Source organism: Ciona robusta, chromosome 12 (assembly GCF_009617815.1).
Source record: "Ciona robusta chromosome 12, ASM961781v2".
Taxonomy (NCBI): Eukaryota; Metazoa; Chordata; class Ascidiacea; order Phlebobranchia; family Cionidae; genus Ciona; species Ciona robusta.
The window spans coordinates 455,973-481,860 of NC_143246.1; the positions used below are offsets into that span (position 1 = coordinate 455,973).

The 25,888-nt window shown below is 37.3% G+C and overlaps 2 protein-coding genes across 5 annotated transcripts; both read right to left on the reverse strand.

Annotated features, from left to right (window-relative positions):
- Positions 1-2,778: 2,778 nt before the first annotated feature.
- On the reverse strand, positions 2,779-5,545 carry LOC149726058 (ras-related and estrogen-regulated growth inhibitor-like protein). The gene is made up of 5 exons (XM_089890291.1): positions 5,342-5,545; positions 5,041-5,132; positions 4,650-4,774; positions 3,911-4,099; positions 2,779-3,553 (listed from the first exon to the last, which is right to left on the reverse strand). The coding sequence occupies exons 1-5, from the start codon at positions 5,461-5,463 to the stop codon at positions 3,275-3,277; spliced, it is 807 nt and encodes a 268-aa protein (XP_089746417.1). The 5' UTR covers positions 5,464-5,545; the 3' UTR covers positions 2,779-3,274.
- Positions 5,546-6,294: 749 nt separating this feature from the next.
- LOC149726059 (cGMP-dependent protein kinase 1-like) lies at positions 6,295-25,265 on the reverse strand. Of its 4 annotated transcripts, none has more exons than XM_089890276.1 (19): positions 25,113-25,265; positions 22,187-22,377; positions 21,410-21,564; positions 14,479-14,645; positions 13,972-14,085; positions 12,908-13,013; positions 12,423-12,486; positions 11,134-11,211; positions 10,968-11,062; positions 10,537-10,608; positions 10,126-10,206; positions 9,902-9,995; positions 9,554-9,693; positions 9,346-9,435; positions 8,843-8,984; positions 8,429-8,592; positions 8,086-8,208; positions 7,631-7,760; positions 6,295-6,870 (listed from the first exon to the last, which is right to left on the reverse strand). In XM_089890276.1, the coding sequence occupies exons 2-19, from the start codon at positions 22,313-22,315 to the stop codon at positions 6,772-6,774; spliced, it is 2,043 nt and encodes a 680-aa protein (XP_089746402.1). In that variant the 5' UTR covers positions 22,316-22,377; positions 25,113-25,265; the 3' UTR covers positions 6,295-6,771. The 4 variants fall into 4 exon arrangements, with proteins under 4 accessions (XP_089746402.1, XP_089746403.1, XP_089746400.1 ...); XM_089890277.1 differs by lacking the exon at positions 25,113-25,265 and adding an exon at positions 24,543-24,832; XM_089890274.1 differs by lacking the exons at positions 21,410-21,564; positions 22,187-22,377; positions 25,113-25,265 and adding an exon at positions 15,966-19,840.
- Between the last annotated feature and the right edge of the window lie 623 nt (positions 25,266-25,888).

The window sequence follows — 25,888 nt, forward strand, 5'->3', positions numbered from 1 at the left end:
CTGCCACTAACACTAATATATGCAACTTGTGCCACAGGAGATAGACAATCACTATTTTTTTTGTCTTTGCTTATACGGTAACAAACATTGATGTGTTATATTGTGGAATAATTAATAAACAACTTATACACATCTTACCTGTTTAACTTTGTAAGTACACGTCCTTTATGATCGCCTTTGTATTGTATCACGTGTTCATTATTTGTAGCCATTTTATGCTTATGTAGAATCTAAACTAGCAATAAAAAAAATACTTTTGCTGGATTACAAAGCAAGCCAAACTCAACCATTTGATTTATCAAGTTAAACGGGTCCTACTAAAACACGCCCGGTGGGGCCCGGTGGGGCCCGGTGGGACCCGGTGAGGACCCGGTGTTACGAGCCATACTAAAACACGCCCGGTGGGGGGCCCGGTGAGTATTTCTTGAAAGGGGAGCTTTCCCTATGCAAGAGCCACCAAAATGCGTGTGTAAAACAGAACTTGTAAAAAAATTGGAAGATATTGTCTGTCTTCAAAGCCTAAAGATGGCAATTTTCGGTGATAAAAATTACATTCTTGCTCCGCACGTCATCGCTGAAACAAAATGTGCATAGGAAATAAAACATGATGATGAAAATGGACACGTAATTCGCAAGTTCTTCAATTTTCGCTCTGCTAAAACGGAAACAAACGTGGGATCGCGCTACTGAGGGCTTGTCCGAATACGTAAAAGCCTAACACGCTAACTAAAAGACACATCATGTCTAATATTTACATTTTTCGTTTTAAAAGTTACATTGTTCGTCTTTTAAAGTTTTTAATAATAAAACTTCGATCAAGTATAAGTGTATGTATAGTACTGTGGCCTAAGGTAGGACACTTATAGCACATATAGTAGGGTGGGGTAAGATGGGACACCTTTTCATTCTGTTTCTCGTCTCATTTGGTAGTAAGCAAAGAACATTCAAAGAATTATAAAACTATATTCTTACGACTCCCATAGAACGTTGTTAATTGTTTAAAACACGAACGGAAAATTTGGATCTTATGTTGTAAAGGTGTCCCGTCTCCCCCGTCCTACTATAATATTTAAATATCCTGATCGTGTTTTAAACAATTAACAACAGTCTATGGGAGTCGTGAGGACATAGTTTTATAATTCTTTAAATGTTCTTTGCTTACTACCAAATGGGACGAGAAATTGAATGAAAAGGTGTCCCATCTTACCCCACCCCCTATTAACAAAATTCAACGAATAAACTTTTGCTAAAAATACAGTTCATTATGTAAGTGTACAACGAAACAAACTTCGTACATCCATAATCAAAGTTAATTTTTAAAAAACTTAACTCGGGGGTCTTATTAGGCTAAAAATCTAAATACACGCATCACATTTTGGTGGATCTTGAATAGGGAAAGCTCCCTTTTCAAGAAATACTCACCGGGCCCCCCACCGGGCGTGTTTTAGTATGACTCGTAACACCGGGTCCTCACCGGGTCCCACCGGGTCCCACCGGGTCCCACCGGGCCCCGCACCGGGCGTGTTTTAGTATATTTTTTTCCACCGGGCCCCACCGGGCCCCGCCGGGCGTGTTTTAGTAGGACCGAGTTAAACGCCATAAGCTTCTAACCGGTGGTTTACGAAGAGGGAAACTCCCCTACCTGCAACTATATAGCCGCAATTATGGTGCGCTAATAAGATATTAAACGCGAATTGCAACTTTGTTCGGTAGGGACAAACGTATATTACGTAATGTTCACAAACTAAACATTGTCGTTTTGCAAAACAAAGGCCACAACAAACTATTACTTTATGAACTTTATGTTCCTAATAATAACACTGCATGAACCAAATATGAAGTGATACAAAAGCCAACCGAAGTCACAAGACGTGGTATGCGACAAGATTCGACCGACTATTGTAGATAGGGCACATGGTAATTTGGGTACTTAACTATGAGCAATCGTATAAAAACCACTACCGTGAACAACAAATAGATGCTAAAATTAACCCAAGCCTTTATCACTGCTCAATTAACGAGTACCAACAAACTCGACTCAATTTTAAAATAGAAAGCGAATCTACTTCACTGAAGTTGCCTATACGTGTTGTACAACCTTACACGATAGTTCGCGCACAATATAATTGCTGCTACCAATGCGCGTTATACACCGAACTAACATTGCAGTATTTGCCAAACGCGTGTTTTGTCCAGTTTAATAATTGCCCAGTCGATTGTCAATAAAGTGATTTCTTTTACATAACTAGTAAAACTTAGAAATTTTGACATGTACGACAGTCGTGGTTAACATGTTTAATAAACTTATAAATTTACCGGTGTGCACGAAATTCCTGCATGCCAATATCGAAAACATAGGTTGGTACGCAGCCATCCTCTATTGTTCAAATCGCCCTGTTTAGCTTTGGTTGGGTACTAGTATGGGCATCTTGTACAAACTGTTAAATAATATGTTAAATAAATATTCCTAACACCTAAATATTTATATTAAGCGACGCGGGATTTATACAAACTTATAGAACGACAATAACTCTATGAAAAATGCGTGCCCCAGCACTAGTACAACATTGTGGGGTTTATCGTATGTTTAGAGGCACAATATTTTTTCTCATCTTTCGACTTAAACTCATAACACGCTCCTTCTTTGACCCGTCCATAAACGCATTTATCCTATATATTGATTAGGTTCTGTACACTTCATCGTTCGTAAGTTTGTGGCTTTAAATTTGCGTCTTTATGTTTGATATGAATTGACTACAGGAAGCAGCCCACAGGAAGTAGATGAAAACAGAACATTGTTTCCACAAGTCCATACATTCACAGTATATGATATATCACAGCTAAAGGAGCGCAACAATATTAAAAATAATCATACTTACAAAAAACAACAATAAAAATATTCATAAATACGAAAAAACAATAACAATAGTAATGTATACGAAGAAACAAGAATAACAATATTTATATATACGAAACAAAACATAATAAGATAAAGGAATGTAACTTGCTTTATCCCTACTTGGAGGGACGATGACATTTGTTATTTTTTTGTGATTTTACTTTTTTTGACAATTGAGGCAACACATGAAAATACAACCCATAAGCTACTACTGGGTTGGAGCCACCGTAGCGTCTTGCCTATTCTACGCCCATAGTGGTAGCAGGGTAACGTCTCGCACCTGCAGGTCTATATACCGCTACAGCCAGACGTGTTAACAATTGAACCACAACGTGAATAAACAACGGATATGAAGCAGAACGTCGGAACAAGATATTAAACAATATCTGGTAGGCTGAGTGCTCGATTTTTACTCAACTCAAGCAAACTGATGCTTCGAACTGGTTGGCAACTAAACCGCTTTTTGGTTGCGTCAGTCTCATTGTTTTTCTTATTTTGTCGATTTTCTTTTAATTCGATTTTCTTGATGAGCTTTTCCATGCACCGAGATACTGCCCCTGTGTCTTCGGCTGCCGACACTTCTTCATATTCGTTGGGGCCCACCAGTAAGCAGGTTTTCTCGATGCCTTTGTGAGACGATACTTTTCGTCGTTTCTAAAAATATATTTGAGATAAATAATTCAATTCGACCGGAGCAGTGGTACTGTGGTTGTAGCGCGCCTGCCTCTAGTCTAACCGATAGGTGATGGACTCGAGGCTTGTCGCTGCTACCATTGTGGTCATAAGTGTTCTTGTGCAAGACACTTAACAACAATTGCTCCCGCAGGTGGTCACTAATAATAAAAAAAACGTCCACAAAGTTACATAGCCTACATGCGGGTACCTCGTAAGCGGGCACGAGACGTATAAAACAGAACACCCGTGTTATAACGACTGCCGTTGTCCCCCGCCCCGCCCCCCGCTAATCCAGCATTTTGTATTTATTGAAATATTTCAGTTTTAGAATCTTACTTCTAGATCTGTCTTGTTTCCAATCAGAAGTATTGGCTTTTCTGCTTCGCCTTCATTGTTTGAATTTGCCCTTATCGTATGCATGCAATCAACCGCATAACGGAACGAAGATGGGTCGCCAACGTCATAAACGACTATTATGCCGTCACTGCGGCAAATCTCATTGCTAGCCAGCACCGGATTTTCGGTCTGTAGAGAAAAATTTAAGTAAAACATTTAAGAATATCGTTTAATGAGCAAAATTTTATACATTAGGGTAAGATGGGACAAATGTTCTAAAAATCGTTGTTGATGTTAAAACCAACACTATCCCATCTTACCCCACAGTATTATATAGCCTACTGCAGCTGCTGCAGGTTTCCAGCGGAGCTATATAATAATGTAGTTAATATGCAGGTGTTTGTTATGGAATCGATATAGCTGGCGGATATTGCAAACTAATTGGCAGCGTGTGCCTGGAAATAACATTTTTAATTTGTCAATTAATAATATGTTTAGGTAAAAGAAAAAGCTTTTTTCTGTCGACCGTCGCAAAGTCACGTATGTGGTAACTCACGAGGTTTGTGAACATAACACCCTTCTTATAACGACTGTCGTTTTCGGCAATGCCAGGATATAGTTTACACTCATTCGCATTTGTGGTATTTTACGCCAAGGATGTGGATCCATAGTTGGAATATCACAACTATGAAAATTTAAAAACCAAATATAAAACGAATAAAACGGAACCAAAACTTACTGATGACGAGCTTGTGTCCAGAAAAGTTACCAGACGGCCCGAGGCGGTGTTGAAATTGTATGACCCATCGCCGCCGGACATGTATTCCCCAATAAAGCGGCGAGTGAGAAAACGGACAAGAATAGCTGGCGACAAAAACATATATTTATTTAACAATCTTCTCCTTTTATTTGAGGAGCATACAAACGAGAAATATTATTTAAATGTAGATCGTGATGTATAAATAACAAACAATGCTCAAATAAAAGTGCAAAATAGCGTTGGGTCAGGGAAAGCGCAGAAAATCTTTCCAAAACACGATCAGGAAACATGAGATTTGCGCGCTAATGTTATCCCACCCTACTACACAGTAATATACACCAAATACACATTAAATATAAACAAGATTTACCCGACTTTCCAACGTTGTGGGATCCAACAACTAAAATACGAAAAGGTTTGTTTTTGTTCTGATTTTTCCACTTTATTTTTAACTCCGTCCATCTGTGTAATAAAAGTACTGTGGCATAAGATTGATACAGCAAACATATAACATTCCATATTTTCTACCCGTGTTATTAACAATTAAGAACCTCCTACCTCTACTATATAAAGTAGAGTGGGAAAATAGTTTAGGTCTCTGAAGACCTACAGTCAAAATTTAAACGACTACGCAAAAGACTAAACCCACAAAAGATATTCACAAGACTTACAACTTTAAGCCACTTTTCTTGAATAAAGCTTTCGTTGGTTTTTCATTCTGTTCATTCTGTTTCAGTGCAACATTACTTTTTAGAAAACGGTCTCCTTTGTTTTTCGATACTACAATCTCCATAGTGAAATATATTCTGGGGTAAAATTCTTACATAGATGGTATTTGCAAAACAGCTTGTTAACCCGAAACTGAGGTATATATATTAAACAGCAGGTGTTTTATCGTTTATGAAAAAGGCTGCATAACCAGCCTATACATTACTATACAAGCAGGTCTATAAATAACCGCTTGCGTACAAAGCAGTTACGGTAAACTTCTGTGTAGAAGGGTCTTGCATATATGTTGTAATATTCTAAGCAAACATTCCGACATAGTCGTGTGTGGTATATAGATAGTAATCGTGTTTAAGTGGCATTAATAGACCACAACGAAGTCATCTCCCGCGGCTTAGAACATATCTTAACGACTTTATTTCGAATGATAACTCACAGGTTTGAAGTCGCAAATCGAAATTAAAACGTCCCAAAGTTCTTAATTTATCTAATATCCCCGAAACCGTACTACCTTTTAACCGTGAACTAAGGATTTTCCCCACAGCTATAAGGACATATTTTCGACTATAGGTTAAAATGCGTGTTGAACTGCATTCTGGAATTCAAACGGTTTCTCGAATATTTAAAGTTTAAATTAAAAGCTATAACAATTCAACACCGAAACTCGCAACCCCTTTGTTTAACCAATAATCCCTGCGTATATGTTAAACCGATTGGCTTCTAAACCGAAAAACTAACTCTTTTCCATCTCTTTAAATCTTCTAAATCGGTTATAAAATAAACTTTTTTTACATTTCATGTAATTACTGGTAGGCTAAATAAGCTGTTTATATAATCGCACACATATAGAAAGAACGGGATTGTGGGAAGCGGCTAAGAAGCGCTCAGAATAAACATATCGCTGTGTTTAGGCGTTTAATCGCATATCAAACAACGCAACTCTACAAGAAGTAAAGTTGAGAACAAAATATAGCTCAGTTTCACAAAGTGTTCGAATACATAAGGCGAAAAAATGAAACTTAAAAAACGATGGTGCCTGCAAGACCTCGCGCTCGTTCATACCAGGTGTGAAAAATAACATAACACCAGCATGTATAATGAACGCGATTTCAAAAGTGGACGAGGTTGCGCAATCTGTAAAAATATTAAATTCACATTTGCGGAAACTCTGTTATAATAAGGTCGAAATATTTCAAGTAAAATGCGAGAAAGCGACGATTTCGATGCGAAATGGCTGATGAAACATTTTTCGACGAAAGTAGCCATGTCCGAATCTTTGGTAAAATCTTCACCGAATATCTCTTTTCAACATGGCGGTCGAGTTGCAATTTCGGGGAACCCCTTATGGTGAGAAGATTTCTTCAAAACTTGATGTTCAGAAATCCACGTCCCACCCGGAAAGATCATCGGGAGGAGGCTCCTCTTCGTCCTCCGGGAATTTATCGAAGTTAGAAGAGTCAGACGAGCTGGAAACCTTTTGTAAATTCGTAATTTCTGGTTATAAATAATTTATTTGGCAAGAATAAAAAATGTATATGATTCCATATTTTGCCAATTTTATATTTAAAAAAAATTAACATGTCTTTTTATCCTCGCGTGAAGGGCTAACCACAGTCGTTATAACACAGGTGTTTTGTCTCACAGGCCACGTGCCCGCTTTCAAGTTACCACATAACTTGCGGGTAACTAATTTATTTGACGATATTCCACACACTTATTATCTGTTACGTTTATTCAACCCCTCCAACGTGTTATATCATATCTATGGTGCATTCCAAAATCACCATGCGTGAAGAAACCGCCATTATTTCATTTTCGTTTGAAATCGCACTAATGTAGCTGTTTTGGTTGTGTACAGAACAGCACTCCAGCATTATTAATCCAGTTTAATCGCAGTAGTTTAGCGTTGTGTTTATGCATACTATTCACAGCAGTGGCTGTCTGTAAATAACATAAATAGTCTTAACGCTAGTTCGTGATGCAATTAGATTTCGGGATTCTGACCGGGTTGTTAACCTAAGAAATTTAGTATAATCAATATACCATTTTTGATCGACAGCTACGGGTAGGTCCAAGGCGGTGCCTACCAACTAATACGGGTTGTACTTTATCCATAGCGTGCTTTAATGACTAACGTTTTGCTGTTGATTCCTTCTCTTCGTTTTTTTTAACAAAAAGATCTTCGCTCTCGTTTTCAAACAGAAATGGAACTTTATGTTTAAATGAAGTTTCACCTGAGGTTTGATGGGCGGTGACATACTTCCTTTGCGCAAGCCAACCCAATGGAAACCATCAAACCATTTGTGTTTTTGAATATCTTTGATTCCATTCCGTTGGTTGCCCAGTCTTTCAGAGGGGTTATCCCTAAACCAAGAGCGACTGAGTGTTAGTTAAGATAAGTGGTTTTAGAAAGTCGGGACCTTTGAGTATGTTTGCGGAAAACCAAATTTTTTAGAAGTCATGTTTATAAAACGCATGTCGAAACTTGTTTATATGTGATTGCTAATTAATAAAGTATATCCAAGCGCATTCCACAGCGCACTGATTGCAGACTCGTGGTTCTATTTTTAAGTTTATAAAATAGTTATGGTTGTTAGACTGCTCTTTCGTGGTAATTATTTAGGAATTGAAAATGCGAACAAACGTCGCCCATCACCTGTTGCAGCATAAACACTGGCGAAACACATACCTGCATAGTTTACGTATAAGACTTTGTGCGTTCTTAGATATTTTCTTCGGGAATTCAATCATGTCGATTCCTTTTAATATCTGGTTGTATGTTTTCATTGGATCAGAACCCGAAAAAGGCGGACTGTAAATAGAATTTGTTAAATATTCTACGTGTGTCTTACTTTGTTGGGGGTTGTTTTTTGTTTGAACAAAGAATTAGGGGCCACTGGATCGGATGAAATACATTCGTGTAAGCAGGCACGAGGTGTATATGAAAACAGAAAACCCGTGTTATAACGACTGTAGTTGCCATGTCAGATGAGGATCTAAGGTATATATTCATTGATTTAAAATTGTCCTACCTGCCGGTCATTAGTTCATACATTAGGATCCCAAGTGACCAGTAATCCGCCGATAGGTCGTGGCCCTTGTTCAGAATAATTTCCGGAGCTACATATTCGGGAGTTCCACAAAATGTCCAAGTTTTCCGACTAAAACCTATCCGCTTTGCGAACCCGAAGTCGACCTATAACAAAATGTTCATTGTTATCATCATTACCCTCTTATGGTTTCGCCAAATTATAAAGATGGTATTCTATTTCATGGACCTCATCTCCGTTTACAAGTTATCACATATGTCACTTTGTGGGTGATTGTATTTTTATGTGGCTGACAATTTAGACACACCATTAGTGACCACTGGATTGAATTTCTGTTTAAAGTTCCTGCCAAAATACGCTCAGAGATTTGTGAATATAGTTTTGCATACAAATTACCAGTTTTGCATATCCCCGCGTGTCGAGTAAAAGATTTTCTGGTTTCAAGTCCCTGTATATGATGCCACGTGAATGCATATACGTAAATGCCTCCACTACGCAGCCAGTATAAAATCTTGCAGCCGAGTCATCGAAGTGGCCTCTGTGACGTAATAATAAAAGGTTAGTGACGTAGGAAAATTTATGTGACGTCAGAAAACGGTGATGCCTTTGCAATAAATGAAAATTATCGTTTATGTGGAGTGTGATTTTTTCAATTTAAAACCGTATCAAATGTTAAAGTTGAATAGATTTTGACACAACCAAACGCTCAGGAATTGTCGGCTTAAATTGCGGATTTTTTATTGAGGACCCAAAATTTGCGGCCTTTAGTTATCGGCTTAAATTTTCCGTTTTTTGTAGTAAGCCTAAAATATGTATTTTTATGCGGTCGGCTTTGGTTTTAAATTTGCGTTGTTGTAGATTTTAAACTTTTTGTTGTAGTTTTAAATAACCGAACTTACTTATCTCGTAGCACCGTCCACAGCTCGCCACCCAAACAACATTCCAACAACATATAAATGTATTTGGTGTCGCGGAAAGTTCGGTACATTCTGAAATATGAAAAACATAATTTTTATAATTAGTATTTGAATTTAAAACTATAGATAAATAAAGGCACAATAATAAACGAAGGTAACTTTTTAAAATAAAGTTACGAATAAAACTTACTTGACGATAAAATCAGACTGGCATTCCATCATTATCGCTTTTTCGTTCTTTATATGTTCTTGCTGTCGAGTGTCTACAATGTGGCGCTTTTTCAAAACTTTCATAGCGTAAGTTTTTGTAATGTCGTTCTTTAGCTCCACCTAACGGAAGAAGTTTAAAATGATTATTTTTAATATGTTATAGTGATTGCGTAAAACATTTGTCGAGGTTTTAAAAATATTCAAAACCGCAAAATCGACTTTTTAAACCTAAAAATAAATTTGCGGAAATTTAAATCCAAACAAATAATTTCCAGTTAAACAGCCATTTATTTCGACTTAAACAATCCGCTACAATTTTCACACGTACCAGCTCAACTCTCCCAAAACCGCCAACTCCCAGGGTGTCAATCGCAGTGAAGTCTTCCAGTGTCAGTCCAACGTAAAAACCGTCAGATTTTGAGCTGTGAATTTATTTTACGAAAATGAAAACGAATATTTCGTACTTACAAAATTGAAAACAGAATGCATAAAAAGCCACCTAAACAAAACAAGGGCAACTACTTTGTTGATAAAATAAAGAATAAAATACACCTGACATACTTTTGTACTGGTACTTCGTCGTATTTTTTCTGTTTAACGCTGTCCAGGTCTCCGATGAGTTGCGTGAACGACCTGGAAAAGTTATTCCATTAATGTAGTACCAGATGGGGTATGAATTATAAAGGGCAAGGGACTACAATTACTCGTGCCCGCTTACGAGTTACAATGGTTGTTACTTTGTGGGCAATATGTATGGCTGATGATTTAAACACAAGAAGTGACAACCGGGTTGGGTAATTTGTTTTGTCCTGCGCAAGGACTTACACCACCAATGGTGGTATCATAAGTTGTCCCACGCCACCAACAATCGACTATATCCCACAGTTTTGACATTCATAGGAAGTCATAACGCCAACGTGTTCAACTTACATACACTTAAATATAAATACAACATTAACTTACTGCCTGTCAATCACAAGACACGTGACTCCTTCCGTATCGTCAACAACCACATTCGCTGTTCGCATATCCTCACTTTATTTTGGTCGCAGGGTGGTGTGAGAGAGACATAAAATAAAAAAATACGCAACAATGTGAATATGAGTTTTCATTTAAAAATCAAAAATAAAATATAGTTAGACGAAATGCACGTGTATGAAAGTCTACTTAATGCACAATTCGTTTCACGCATTTAAAACCATATATATCAATTGCCGACTGTTAAACAATAACATCTAAAGTGTCATGTGTTTCCGCTTTTAATAAATTTCAGCTTTTAATCTTTAAATTTATGGCCAAGTGTCATATTATAATTTGACTCTCAATATGAAACGCATACGTAACTACTTGACAACTGTAGAATTATAAGCCAACCGCAATAAACAAAGACTAACCCTTGCAAAGCTCTTTCTCCAAACCAGTCACCTTTAGCCAGCTTACGTATGACAACTGGTTCGCTGGACGCACTTTTACGCTTCGTTACTTGGACCTTAAAAAGGTTGGTATAATTAATCAGGTGTATATGCTAAACGACGTTTTTCTAACAACAATAACACTTACATTGCCTTTGCTTATGATGTAGAAGGTGTCGCCTATCGCCCCCTGGCGGATAATGTAATCACCGTACTCGAAGTGGCACTGCAACAAAACAATTATAAATTGAAATAGAAGTCACCAGGGATAAAACGTTGGGTAAACAAAAGGTGTTTACGGATCTATTTTAACCTGTAGGAAATACGACGCAGGTGTTCCTGCCCTCTTAACGCAGGAAGGAGTTAATTGCGTCTACGTGCGGTACGGCAGGCCAATTAATATACATACACATATGTTTCAGGACACCAATTCAAAGGTGACGAATTGAATAAGATTTTAACACGGGTGTTCTATTTTACACACTTCCTGCATACGAGTCACCATCGATCATTCGGGGGATCCTTTAGGGTTAACAATTTAGAGATCCAACGACCCATTAGGAACCACTGAGTTGGATTATTTACGTTTAAGTGCTTTCTTAACCAAGAAAATATACGCGCATATTGGTATTCCCTACGACAAGTCTTGACCCCGTAAAGTTAAGGACAAGTGATTGCGCTAACCACGGCGCTGGTAATATTTAAGATTACCGGCAAAATAAAGTTTACATGCCGTCCCCTTACAACAGCGAGATAAACAAACGCAAACACACGTTTTACACGCAGTGCGGATATATTTGGTGCCCAATTATTCCAGCAGTGTGAAATTTGCAACTGATTAAAGCTAACCACACACCACTGCAAGCGATCTACTCCGGTATATGATTGATTGGCGTGTGTGTGTTGTGTTGCACAGGCAGCTGATAACCATCAGTGATACATTTATCATAAACTGTCACATAATTTGTCGTCTATACGAGGTAGATAAGAGACCCGAGTAATCCGACCTATGTGTGACACCCAAAGTGTCGTGAAACTTTCACTAATTAAACGATGTACATGAACGAATATAACCTATTTACCCTCGCGTGGCGAGCGACAACGGCCGCTGTTACCTTGGTGTTTTGTTTTATAAACATTAATCCGTAACTTTATAACTTTTGGCCGTTTTTTCAACCTTTAAGGTGGGTAGTGGAAGATTGTCACATTAGAAGTAACTAATTTAAAACCACCTGTTTGTTACGATTTAATTTAAAATTTGCTCTTTTTAAATTATATGCCATGTGCCGCCATCTTGTTTTAATAAATCGTTTTTTTTTGCTCAATTTATATTGGTGTGACGTCATTCCGTAGTTTCTACAGCGTGACCAAGTTTAACCCAGTATCGTTTGCACACTTTACACAGTATGTATAACAATGCTCTATGACGTCACTAACCTCTTCCATGACGTCAACAATACGTCGCAGTAAATCTTCATCCAACTTTGAAAACGTTGGGACGCTGAAAAATATGTTTTCAAAGTTTTTTTTGTACAAATAAAAAACACCTTAAAGTGTCGGTCACTATTGTGTGAATTTAATTTGACGAATGCAACTATTTGTAGACTCGGTTAAACAGCCGTAGGCAGCACACACAGTATTGTTTTTCGTTTCAAATTTCGCTTGCTTAGTGTTGCTGTAAAGTACATTAGATTATTCTAAATTTTCATGTTTTGTTTTTTAATATAGATTATATAAAGAAATATTATGTTTTGATAAAATATGCGGCGTTGTTACCAGGTACATAACATAAATATGAAAAGCTTCCCCCAAACGTTTATCCCGTTATAAAGGCGACCGAACGCCGATCGGAATAAAAATTTCGTCGAAAACTATGTTTTAGTAATATTGATGACCTCCCGTTTAAAACAACGCCTTCTTACCTGGTAAGGAACTCCAGATACTCTGTGTGTTTTAGCAACCCTGTTCGCATCATTATGGCTTGGAAACAATGTCGGTCTATGGCCCATAATCTGACGTTCGTTGTTGCTGTAAAGAAAGAATAAATTATGGAAATGATGTTTTATGCATTTGTTTTAATTACAACGATTGTTTAATTAATTAGTTGCAACCAATTTTGAGTTTATATAATACAGGTTTGGGTAAGATGAGACATGTTTTTGTTCTATTTCTTGTCCCATTTGTAAACAACAACTTTTGACAAAAACACAAAGCAGAATTCTCACTCTCAAAATGAGTTGGTAAAAAAACATAATCCGGAATTAAAGGATTGAGTTGCTAACGAGTAAATGTATATTCTCTTTCCACATTAATAACTATACAGTTGGTTTAACAGTACTGCATTTTAACCGATACGTTCATTGTTTATTCATAGCGTGTTGCGGCCGTCGTTTTCTCTGTTTCGGTCTGTTGTTTTTTAAAAACAATTTTAAAACAAAACAAATAACCAAAAATAGTAGCCTTTAAAACAATAACTATATGATTTAAACATTTATAGTTAGATTTCTCAAAATAGAATTTAAAAACCGAGCCTCCAACTGGTGTTTACGGACAAATCTAGTTTCTACACGTTTCCGGATAATTACCGCTTACGTAATTACTCAGTGTTCAAGATCGACGATTTAAAATTTCGAAAACTTAGTTTGGTGTCCGATGTTTTCCGACGGCGGTGCTTGACAAGAGAGACATTTAGACCATAATTCTAACAATTAAGATTTCCCAACGACCGAAATCAGCTATTTTCAGGTCACGGAACAGGTTCAAAGAGCTACTCGCAGCCGGAGGCAACCTGCTTTAGCGACGATCACGTTAAAAGATGAAGTAAATTCATCCATAACTCTAAACGTCGGCACAGTCTTTGTACAATTACACGGGCATTTAATCCGCCAGTTTCTTCTACGATTGGCGTTTTTAAACGCGATATTCTGTAATCCGTTGAGCTATTTTTACCGAGTAAGTTACATCGCACGCACGAGTTGTTGTTTACCTTTAACTGTAGCTGTGCGTGTGCAGTTGTAGAGTATAGCTAGTTCGCCAAACACTTTCCCTTCTCCCATGTTGCATAGATGTGCGCCAGCCTTCGTAACAGCGACTTTACCATCTGTGAAAAAACACAATAAAACATTTTGTTAAAGCGGGTTTTTAAACACGCTCATTTTTAAATAATAAAATGGGGCGTCAGCCCAAGAGACTTAACGTTTAGGGGTACGTGAAAATAGTGTTTGTAAAGTAAATGGTTTAGAATACAGCTTCATTACTGTAACATAACCAATATAACTGAAAAATATGTTCGACGGAAAAAAACTAGTATATGCCAAGACACACGCGCCCCCAATAAACAATATGATTATTGCATCCGCATTACAACAACAGTGATGTGTTTAGATACAAATTTAATCCGCATAAGCTTTCGGGGCAACTGTTTTCCAGTAAACTAATTGTTTGCATGCAAAATAAACACCGAGTATCACGGCTACGAAAAGGGAATACCCGCCTTCGAGAACGTAAACCAGAGATCCGACGTCACCCTCCTTGATAATACAACTCCCATTGCTGTATTCGACAGGGTACATGCAATCCACTATTTCTTCGATCTGGCAATCTTCTAGATGTTTCATGAAGTCATTTTCCAAAATGGCTTGACGTATTAAGGTTTTCGTTCTAAAATTACAAATCAGTAACATAATTAACCAGATTTTGTTATGTCTTCCCGCAATGTGTGTAACTTATCTAACCGTGTTCAGGTTGTTGTAATTGGTGTTATTTTAGATGTTTTTTTTTTAATCCTAAACAATTTTTCAATTACATTATTGAAATAATAATTTGATTTTATCAATTAGTTGCAACTCACTGTGAATTTATTGTATTAACCATTACTTTTATGCTGCGTTTAAATGTTTTAGCGATTGTCGGTTTGAGACTAATTCTCGTATCTTTTTAGTAATAAGGTTTATATCTCATCTTATTTGTGAATATAAATGATATTAAGTAATAAAATGTGTTACAAAATACAAATAAACTAAAGGTTTAAAAGAGTCTTTAGTATTTGTGTAAATTATATACAGTAGGGTGGGGTAAGATGGGGCACCTTTAGCACATAATATTCAAATATCCTGACCGTGTTTTAAACAATTAACAACGGTCTATGGGTGTCGTGAGCATACAGTTTATAAATTCTTTGAATGTTCTTTGTTTACTACTAAATTGGAATAGAAAATGGAATGAAACTGTGTCCTATCTTCCCGTACCCTACTATATGATAGGCCAACAGTAAAGTTAATTTTACCGGTGACTCACAAGTGTAAAATGATATCGTTTTAAATGTTTTGCGTTTTCCGTCGACGCGGCATATATAGGTCTTAAACGCTAAAGACGGTTACCGTTACATAATTACGCAAGTCAGCGGAGAGTGTTCAAGTTCAGATAACCTTGGCAGAGGTAAAAGCATTCTATTTGAACAAACTCTATGTTGATGCGAATTGAGATAGGCTGTCGCGTGCTCTCGCATGAGCGCTAAAAGCTTCGACTTTATAAGTAAGACCCAAACTCGTGGTCGCTATGGCAGAACTATCTTCACGATCGAGTAAACAGCACTTCAGCCGATCTGCCGCGAAAACGCAAAATCGTGTCAAAGACTTGCTTATCATGCTAGCATCGAGGTACAGCAGACTCATAATGCGATGGGTGATTGTTTTGTTAGAAAGTTGGTTGCGGCAAAGCATGGCTGCGTTTATGTTTGCCAACCGATCGCTACTTTGATATTATCAATTGACACTGTCGCCTGCTTTATAGGCGCCTAATCCCGATGTATCTTTGGTAAACATGCTTTAATACCGTCACGGAATACTTGGGTTTAACCAAAAGGCGTTTCTCCAAAGGCGCGGCGTGTTTTGTTCGCAAAGTTAGAAAGCACCACCAAGGCGAAGCAACCGGTGTGTGTGTCGACAATGTAAACGATCATGTTGAATTTAAATGACTTACTGTGGTAGTTTCGGGACTAGTCTGTGTGACTTGTCGAAGTCAGCTTGCCCGACAGCATTTAAACTGCTTGGCTCGGCTGAGATCGCGTTTCGTTTTAAACGTTTTTGCCCAGGGTCGTGCATTGGTGAAGTTATCTTTGGAGTTTGCTCTTTCCTGCCGAGTTTCGTCTTAATTGGGCTTCTTATTATCACATTCGTGTGGTTGTTCTTGGTATGAACCGGTGATACTCGCTCGGGGGTGAAACCGTTAACCGCAACAGCCGACTCGGCGCTTTTATGAACGGGAGAAACGGTAGGAGGTGTCATAAGACCACTTGTAGTTTCATCCGACATGGTTTTGTTTGTCATATCTTTCATTTGAACACAACTGCTAACATCCTTGATCTCCGCAACCTTTGTCGAGTTTGCTTCCATTCCTGTAATGACCTCACAACTCGCATATTCGGCTAACTCGCTTTGTTCGAGCGGCATGCTCGACATTTCCACATCCATCGGATAAGTTCGCTTGCCCGGAAGCATATCCAGCGACTCGCCGCGCTCCCATGAACTCTGAACTCTTTCGGAGCAAAAACGCGGCCGGAATGACGCGGCAGCGGCCTGTGTTCGCTGTTGTTCAGCAATTACAGCTGCTTGTTGCAAGTTCGCCATCATAATTTGCTGCGCATTGATGTGCTGTATGTAGTCAGCCCTCTCCCGCCATCGTTGGAAGTTATACTGCTGCTGCTCGGCGTCAGAGCTAAAGAAACCAGCCCTACCACCATGGTAGGGAAATCCTACCATAACCGGCGACGTCTGGACGGCAACCGTGACCAGTGAGGGCTGATGGTGGTAGGCGTAAGGTTGGATAAATGGGTTCGAGGCGGAAGACACGGAAAGTTGCGGCAAGCAGTGTGGGCTTGTGGTTTTAACACCGTGTGATTTCGTCGACCTAACATAAGACAGACCGCGCTTCCAAAAGCTGTTCCGTCTTTTTGCTGAACCCTTTTCCGAAGAAATAGAAATTGCATCACTCTCGAGGCTTGACGTGCCCGCAGTCTCACTGTTTGTTCTGCTGCTATTCGTATTTGCTTTCTTGCGCCATTTGGCGTGTTTCTTCAACCACGTGTGGACACTGGATTTCTTACGTTGGGTTGTTTTTGTTGAAAGATGATCTTCTTCTCCTTCCCGGGCCATCGTCACTGACTCTGTGTCCCGTGGACGTATCGTCGTATCCTCACTATACTGTTTGTCTTCTGCAATAGATGCTTTGGGTGACCTTTCTTTTGCTGCAAGTGGAACTCGTGGCGACAACAAACTGTGCGACGATACGCTTACAAACTCGCTTCTACGACCGTTTCTCTGTTTAGAGTCAACAACATTCGAGTTTTCTGGAATCGATGAGAAAAATACAGAACCAGACGAAGCTGTACTTGGTCTCTTGTTTGTACTCGGCGTAAGGCTGCTCCCAAATGTGCCTGTGTCTGAGGTCGCTGAAAACAAATTCGCCTCAGTTGGTTCTTTAGGTCTGGATATTTCAATCACTGGTTCCCCCAATGGGTTAGTTTCATCTGAAAACTGAAGCGGTTCTTTAGAAGAACCAGAGTTATTTGACCACCTCGGCCGAAACCGTGAACGTACTATAGATCTATACTTATCCAACTGGCAATGCAAACACTGTATGATAGAAATTTTTTCACCCAGGTCGGCTTCCAGTGCCTTTATCACCTCCTCTTTTTCTTTTATCTCGCTCAAACTGCGCCTGAACGCGAACTGAAGTTCGCGTAGACTGCACATCCCCTTGTGGCGCTGATAGAACGCCTCGGGCGCACAAAACGGAGAATGGATGTAAAGCCACCGCGATGGCACAGGACACAGCCTACTTGAGTTTTCGAGCCTTAGCTACAGTGCTGGTTTAAAAAGCAACCAGTAATCAGATTTCCTAAAGGTCGAATCCGACAAGCCTGGAACTATTTTAACAAAATCCGATCAGCAAAAATTCTCGGATTTCGAGGCAACAAGAAAAGGCTGCTGATAAATGTTTCTTAAACCTTCCGAAATGAACGTATCTCTGGAACAATTTACTCAAAAATCACTGCTACTGTTTTGTTACACAAGGAGTTTTAACAAAACGAACAATGTTTCAATGCTTTAGCAAAAACATGACGTAATTATAGTTGTGTTTTTAAGGGGAGTTTAAACGTTTCGGTTGACTAAACATACCCTTTCCTATTTACTCGTGAACAAAAGGTATAGTGTTGGCTTGCACACATTATACCCTGTTATTTATGTACTCGAGTTCGTATCTTTTTGCAACTGTTCCACGATTAGACGGTGTCAATTTTGTCATCCACCACTGTCGTGTCGGTTCAAAACGGCACATTTAAATATTGATTTTTATCGTTGCTAATTACTATAACACCCGAGCATTAGCCCCCACAAAGACCCTTAGTCGCACACCCCTGATCGCCAACTCTATTATTTCGACGGTTTGGAATTGGAAAGATAATACGTCTAATGTAAACATGACGTGCAAGATACATTTTATCTTCAACGTTTCGGTTTAACGCTCAAACTATCAATCAATGAAATGGTTTCAGATGGGAACTTTAAATATAAGTTGTCGTGATTATATTGAAACTGAACGGGAAACTCGGGGTTTAAGCACCTGACGTAAATTTACATTAGCAACTACAGAATGTTTCATGAAAAAGTAACGTATAGTAGGGTAGGGGAAGATGGGACACCGTGTTTAAACAATCAACACTAGAAGAGGATGCGGTTTTATAAATACTTTAAAGTTCTTTGCTTACTACTTTATTGTTTACCAAGTGCGATGAGAAAATAGAATAAAAAAGGTGTCCCATCTTCCCCTCCCCTACTAAATAATATCAAAACTAAGTGAATATATAAAGTTTTGAGGTCTTGTTTATTAAATATACTAATCGCAACGTTAACTTGTATGTCATATGTTCAACTATATATAATACATCGGTGTTTTGTTGCCTCTGCATTTTTCCTGGTTCTTATCTCAGCTCAGACCGATTTAAAATCTAATGTGATCAAAGAAATTATACCTTCGTATGACAGCGAACGTTACAGATCAGACGGTTAAGATTTCTTTCTAGCTGAGAAAAACATGTTTTTCAAATAGTTCTATACGCATAGAATTATGCTTTATGGTCGAAACTGTGTTATTGTCAGATTAAAACTGCCAACTTTTAAGCAAAAGTTTATAAGTATTTAAAAATCGTTTAAAATTCAAGTATGTGGTAATTGAATATGCGGGTTCTAGAGGTTTAAGTTTATCGTTTGCTGTTAAAGTTCGTCTTTGAACCATCGACCTTGATTTATTAGTATTGGCTGTCGTCATATATTAAAGGGTGGGGTAAGATGGGACCTGTTTTCTTTCTCTTTTCTGGTCCTATCTGGTAGTAAACAACGATTATTTACCTAATTTATAACCGCAGCCCCGCGACTATATAAAGAGCCTGGTTAAATGTTAATATGGGATTTGAAGCTAACCGTATCCCATCTTACCCCGTAGTACTACACTATTACAAACTTAATCTCTGAAACACAGTCGTTTTCTTCAAGTTCGCTTTCCTGGGCTTATCTGATACATTTGAAGCGCGTCTTGCATAGCATACAGAACAACATAAACTAATCTGAGCCTCGGCGTGAAATTTCCAATTTTATTCTCAAGAGCATTTATTTTCCATGACATGGTGTCAGTTCGCAATACTTTTCGTTGTTCACCGGCTTGGAATCAAATGTCGTATCGATCAATACAGAAGTAAAACCGATGGAATTTCTCCATTTGTAATTACTAATCTACAGTTCAATTATGACCTGCATGGCCGCTACAACGCGCATTCTAAATTGGCTTTTAATAAAGAAGGCTGGCTAGTTGAAATATGAATTTATTCTTGGAATTTATTAAAATTATTGATGCTGTTATACATATAAATATCAGGAGTTATGTGCAAGAAATATATATTTGCTTATCTTGAAATAGTAAAATAACGGTGGATGGGAGTCCTGAGGATATAGTTTTATAATTCTTGAAATGTTTCTTGTTTATTACGGGACGAAAAAATAGAGTTAAAAGGGGTCCCATCTCCACCTGCCCACTGCATTATAGAACGTAACCCACTAAGTGTGTTACTATTTAATGTCGCACTTATTCTTAAATGTCTTTTGTGACGTTTTTACTAATGCGTATAAGTTAAGAATTAGGTGGTTAATTACAACTTCTACCTATAGTGATAGGCTAGTACTGTGGGGGTAAGATAGATATCGCTGGCGCTTATTTCTATATTTCCTAAACGTGTTTTTAGCAATTAACAACGCTCTTATAAAGGTGCGCTGCTACAGCTATATATATTTCTTTGAATATTCTTTGTTTACTATAAAATGAGACGAAAAGGAGTAAGAACATGTCCCATCTTATCTCACTGTACTATAATACTAGTAATATATTTCCAACTGAATTATACAGCATTCTGAAACTAACTTTCAAAAACAAACTGTTCTTTCAAAACTTACTTTTAAGACCAAACATATTTTCACAACAAAAACAAATTGCTGCCTTTTGTGGATTTTTATGGAATACACGGTTTGTGTTCTATTTCAAACAGTATCACACGCAAGTTGTTTTAATTAAGCTCTCAAATTAGGTTTACACTCTTACTGATTAGTTATATTGATTTTACAGCTAAAGAGTTTAGAACCACCTATAGGTTTATACTGAATATTCAATTATCTAATTGGTAATGTTTTGTTATCAAAACTGGCGACAGATGACACTTGTGTATCATCTCTACTTTATAAACCGCTGTGCTGGTATTAAGCTTCAAAATACAATTATAGCTTCAACCGGCCGCCTGGCTTAAACTATACGATTGCAGGATTGTGGATAATTGTGTAAAGTGTTGGTCATCGATCTCGGTGTTCGGTTTAAAGCTAGTTAATTACCGCACCAATTTAATCAATGAATTAACACAGCGTTACGTTACCGTCAAATACGTGTGATACATTCAGTTATGATTTTGCAGACAAGTTCGCGCTTTAGTCTCATTTTACCAATTCCCCCTAACATTGAAACCGTACATTACTTACATTTTAAGTGTATAGATTTATAAAACGCCTCCTATTTTTTAAATCTTATGTTCGCCTTTTAACGAATCCGTAAGTTTCGCTTAGGTGCTGATATTTTTTATGTTAAACTTTGTTTGGAGTAATGACCATTAAGTGTTTTGTCGAAGGATACAAACAGAGATGCGCACAAAGGTAGCTGCAATGAGCTTTAAACCCACCTGTTACACTCGTATACTTCGAATAACAAATTAAAGGAATTACCATTTTTTAAAAGCAAAACTACCTAAATACTTTTTTACATATGCATATTACATTTCTTTTTGTATTTAGACAACTTCAATAACAATTTTATAAACAATTTTAACTTACTTTTCGGATTTTGCATAAGTGCGAACTTGTGCCAGCGAAGGATCGCCTATAACAAGATTTGGTTCAGCGCTGATCCCTTGCGCCCTCTGTGTTCGTGGCATTCCTGCTCCAAACGTCCCCAGGTGTCGCTGCTGAGTAGCCGTGGGAAATATAGACTGGAAAATATGCCGATTATTCAACTATACTGTGGTTAAAGCAAGTACGATTAAATGGATTAACCAAATCTAAACACTGCAAAAATGCTAGCCGTATTGATATTCAAACCCGGTGTCGCTGATTTCTGGTTCCCAGAAATCTGGTTCCCATTGGCTACTGCGCATGCGTAGACACGGTATATTTTTATCAGAAATCTTTAAACCTGGTTCCGAAAGAATCATATATTCATGTTTTAATATAGTTCATTCTATTTAATGTGAAAATGTAGGTTTTGTCGTCCTTTTTTGTGTTGGTAGTGGTCACTGGTTATACGTCAAAATGTATAATTTAAGTTAAAACACAGTATAAATTTATATTAAAAAGATAAATCCTTAAGCATAAACTTACGAAGTATGCCGCATCTAACAACTGTTATTTTTAGTCGGAAACAGAGTTCTAGATTCCTCATAAAGTTATAAGTCGCTTATGGGAACCAGTTTTCTGGGGGAACCAGATTTCTAATCCACCGGAATTCCACATTAACAAGGCTGACACTCCAACCGTTGCGCAAGCCACATGCAAGATTTACTTCATTTACGAAACATTTTATTCACGCAACTAACTTATCATTTAAAAATTCACCTGAAATTTATCAAGTTTTGCTTTCAGTTCTTCAATTTCTTCGTCTTTCTCTGCGAGAATACATTCCAATTCTCGTATTCTTTCATCTTTTAGAAGCACTTTATGACGAAGGTCATATTGGTAGTCCATGATTACTTCGTATATAACGTCTCTTATGCTATTCCATTCATAAACTTCGTTTTGTCACAAATCTAAACATAAGTATTTTGATAAACGGATGCTTTATACTCTTAGGGAGTTTGTAACACGCATAATCAATAGTTCATTATTGAGATGGCAACATATAGACCGTCGACTGTACTTGGTACACCTCTTAAGCTTTCAGACTGAACATTAGTGAACCGGTTACATGTGTATTACTTTTCCTTAGTGCTTTTACTTGCGAAGCTAAATAAGTTGGACATTATGCCTTAGATCGATACATGTAAAAACTAGTATATAGATTTAGTGTCGAAGGGAAGTCACGGGAATTATATGCAAAATAAGGCGACACTTTGTTCGATCAACGAATTCGAATGCGCAATACAAGAAGTTATTGACAAACTTCAAATTAAAAAGAAATATCTGTTTGACAGGTCGAAAAGACCAATCATTTCAAGGCATGCCTATAGATTACAACTCTAAAAATTGTTATCACTTCTGTAGCGTGTAAGAATGCGATATAATTAATTCTAACTTACGCAACTTACAATATACCCTCGTATCTTTATAATACGGAGTTTTTGTATATTTTATTCAAAGTGTGTCATATATAAACGGCTGCTCTTTTCCGTCGAATCTCCGTTTATTGGTTGTTTTGCTATTTTTAATTGCTGTGATTTTTGTTTTTGAATTCTAAAAGACATGTTTTTTATCATGTTGTACATGCTACAATAGGATAGTCGGTTATTTTGGATAGCGCGATTTAAAAAAAAGGGGAAACGTATATTATACGGTTAGAAAAATTATGACACTTACGAACACATTTTCTTATATTATAAGCACCGTTTTTACCAATTAAACCATTCATCTGCTTTTGCGCTCATTAACATTGTCATTAGAGTGATGTCGATAATCGTGTAACATTTTTATTTGCTTATCTTCAAACTTGGTCGGTAAAATATTTTTTGTTTTGTTTCAGAAACGATGCGAGTTACCAATTGTATGCATTTATATATGTTGTATATGTGCTTTTGTAGAATATAGAATTACCAGCACACTAAACTTTGAGTATGTGTATAATCTTTCTTTCGACACTTTTTAATGATTTATATTTGTGCAGGCGATAACCGTTGTCAGCAGTTGGCGGCTAAAAGATTGAAAGGTCATGCGCGCCAAGAGCCCTGATAATCCTTAAGTGAACACAAGGGGCAGCTTCGGGTTAGCTAACAAAACAATACTATATAGCAAGCATTCAATTTCTTAGGACCGTTTATTTTTTGTTTCACACATTTTTCCAATCCCACAAACCCGTTGTACGGAAGTTTTTTTGAACTAAACTAGTTTAATTGATATTGATCGCTAGCGTTCTAAGTCCGCATTATCTGACCAGTACCGGACCATTTGCTGTTCAACATCGCAAACAAATCAACTTGAAATAACCAGTAACGTTCAAATGAGAAATATTTACTGGTTAGCTTACGCCACTGAACAAATAGTAATCTAAAAATAGCTTTCCTAATAAGGAATCTCTATTTTAAACCTGATTTTGGTATTTAAATTGAAAAATACAAGCAATGAAAACGCATGTATAGGTCTAGATGATAATAGTAAATCGGCAAATATTATTCTAACTTAGAGTCATATAGGTAACAATATGCAGTTCCAGCAAAATTTACACTAAAAGTCTTACAAGTTATAGCAAAACGAAAAGTTTAAAACCTGTAAGATCTTTAAAACATCAGATGAAAGATATTTAATCGAAAGTTTACATGTTTTAACTAAACAATCTATAGTACTGTGGGGCTAAATGGGATGTCGATAGCATAAATATCCCATATTTCCTTATTACCTTTTTAACATTTTACATTAGAAGGAAACTGTTACATATTTCTAGAAATATTGTTTGTTTACTATACCAAATGGAAAGATAAAAAGATCGAAAACATGGACAATCTTGACTAAATTACTTTATATGTACAAACCTTTTAAAAATTATTAAAACCTAATAAATATAAAACTTTTTAATCACTTTTACATCTAACTATATTTTGTTCATGACAACAAGTGTATTGCTATGAACTACATACGAAGATAAACCTGCGTTTATTTTTGAAGATAGAGACTACGTTAAGCTTTCATGTATACGCTTGTGAAGCTCGTGTATGCTCTCTGTTCTATTCTGCCTGTAAGTGTCGCTTGCTACCTTGTTGTTTACCTGCTCAGGTGGCACTCATTTCGATTTTTACGATCGTCCTTTTAATGCTTGTTTGCCGTTCCGCACGGTCTCCGATGCCGGGAAAGTAACTTCGGTGATTTACGATTGTTCTACCGCGTTTCGACGCGCCCAGACCCGCCACTGCGTATCTTTATACACCTTTACAACATGCAAGCAATGTTTTGATATACTTGCTCTGTGTGAGGTCCTGAAACGTATCACACAGTTTCGGTTACATATGAAAGCCTTCCCATTAAGTTTTATAGCTTGGCAATTTTATTCTCTTCGCAGATATTCCGCCCCGCCAGGTTATCGACCGCTTCAATACGATACGTACAAATAGTAACTGTGTAACGAACACCCAGTACCGTTTCAACAGATGCCCGCACTGGGACAACAAAGAAACGGCACGGACGTACGCAGCAATTAAAATACAGTTAGTTTTAGGAAGACGATGGTTTAGCTTCCTTTATTATTTAACCAACAAATGAGAATTTAAACGTTGGTTTTCCAAGACCCCGCTTTAATAATGGAAAAATGTCAGTGCAAACTAATATGTGTTTGTTTAACCTTATTCGTCCGCAGCAACTGGATAACACGACTTTCAAAACGGTTGGCAAACTGATGAGACGTCAGGTATAATCAATAATAACGACAGCTGGAGCTTAAGTGTCAATTAATAATATTTCTGTAACATCTGTAAGCCTATGAAATAATTTTAACTTGTAATACTTTTTAAGACAGTGTTGTTTAGGTTATAAACATAAAGAGCACGAATGCAATGTATTAATTGTAGAAATTTTATTTATACTAGGGTGGGGGAAGATGGGACAGCACATAATATCTAAACATCCCGATCGTGTTTTAAACAATTGACAACGGTCTATGAGAGTCATGAGGACATAGTTTCATATTTCTTATGTTCTTTGCTTACTACTAAATAGGACGAGAAATAGAGTTAAAAAGTGTCCCATCTTCTCCGTCCTACTGTATACCTAGATGGAGTAAAAATTTCTAACTTTCGTTTAACATGGCGTATCATAAACAAGTTTGTTTTTAATATTAAAACATTTGCTGTCTATGCTTGTAGTGTAGCAATATTTAAAACTAAACGCTGCAAAGCTGTAATCTAAATACTTCCCACAAAGCTTTCTGAATATTACATGCGTAATTTTTACTACAGAATTTGTAATATTACACCTTGTTGTGCTCATGTAATTTAGAACTCCGGTTTGATCAATATACACTGCAATCTAGCTCGTTTTTTTTTCTTCTTTTTTTCCAAGCTTAATTAATTCTATATTATATTTTAATAGCCTCACAATCAAATAAAGCGATCACCTTTC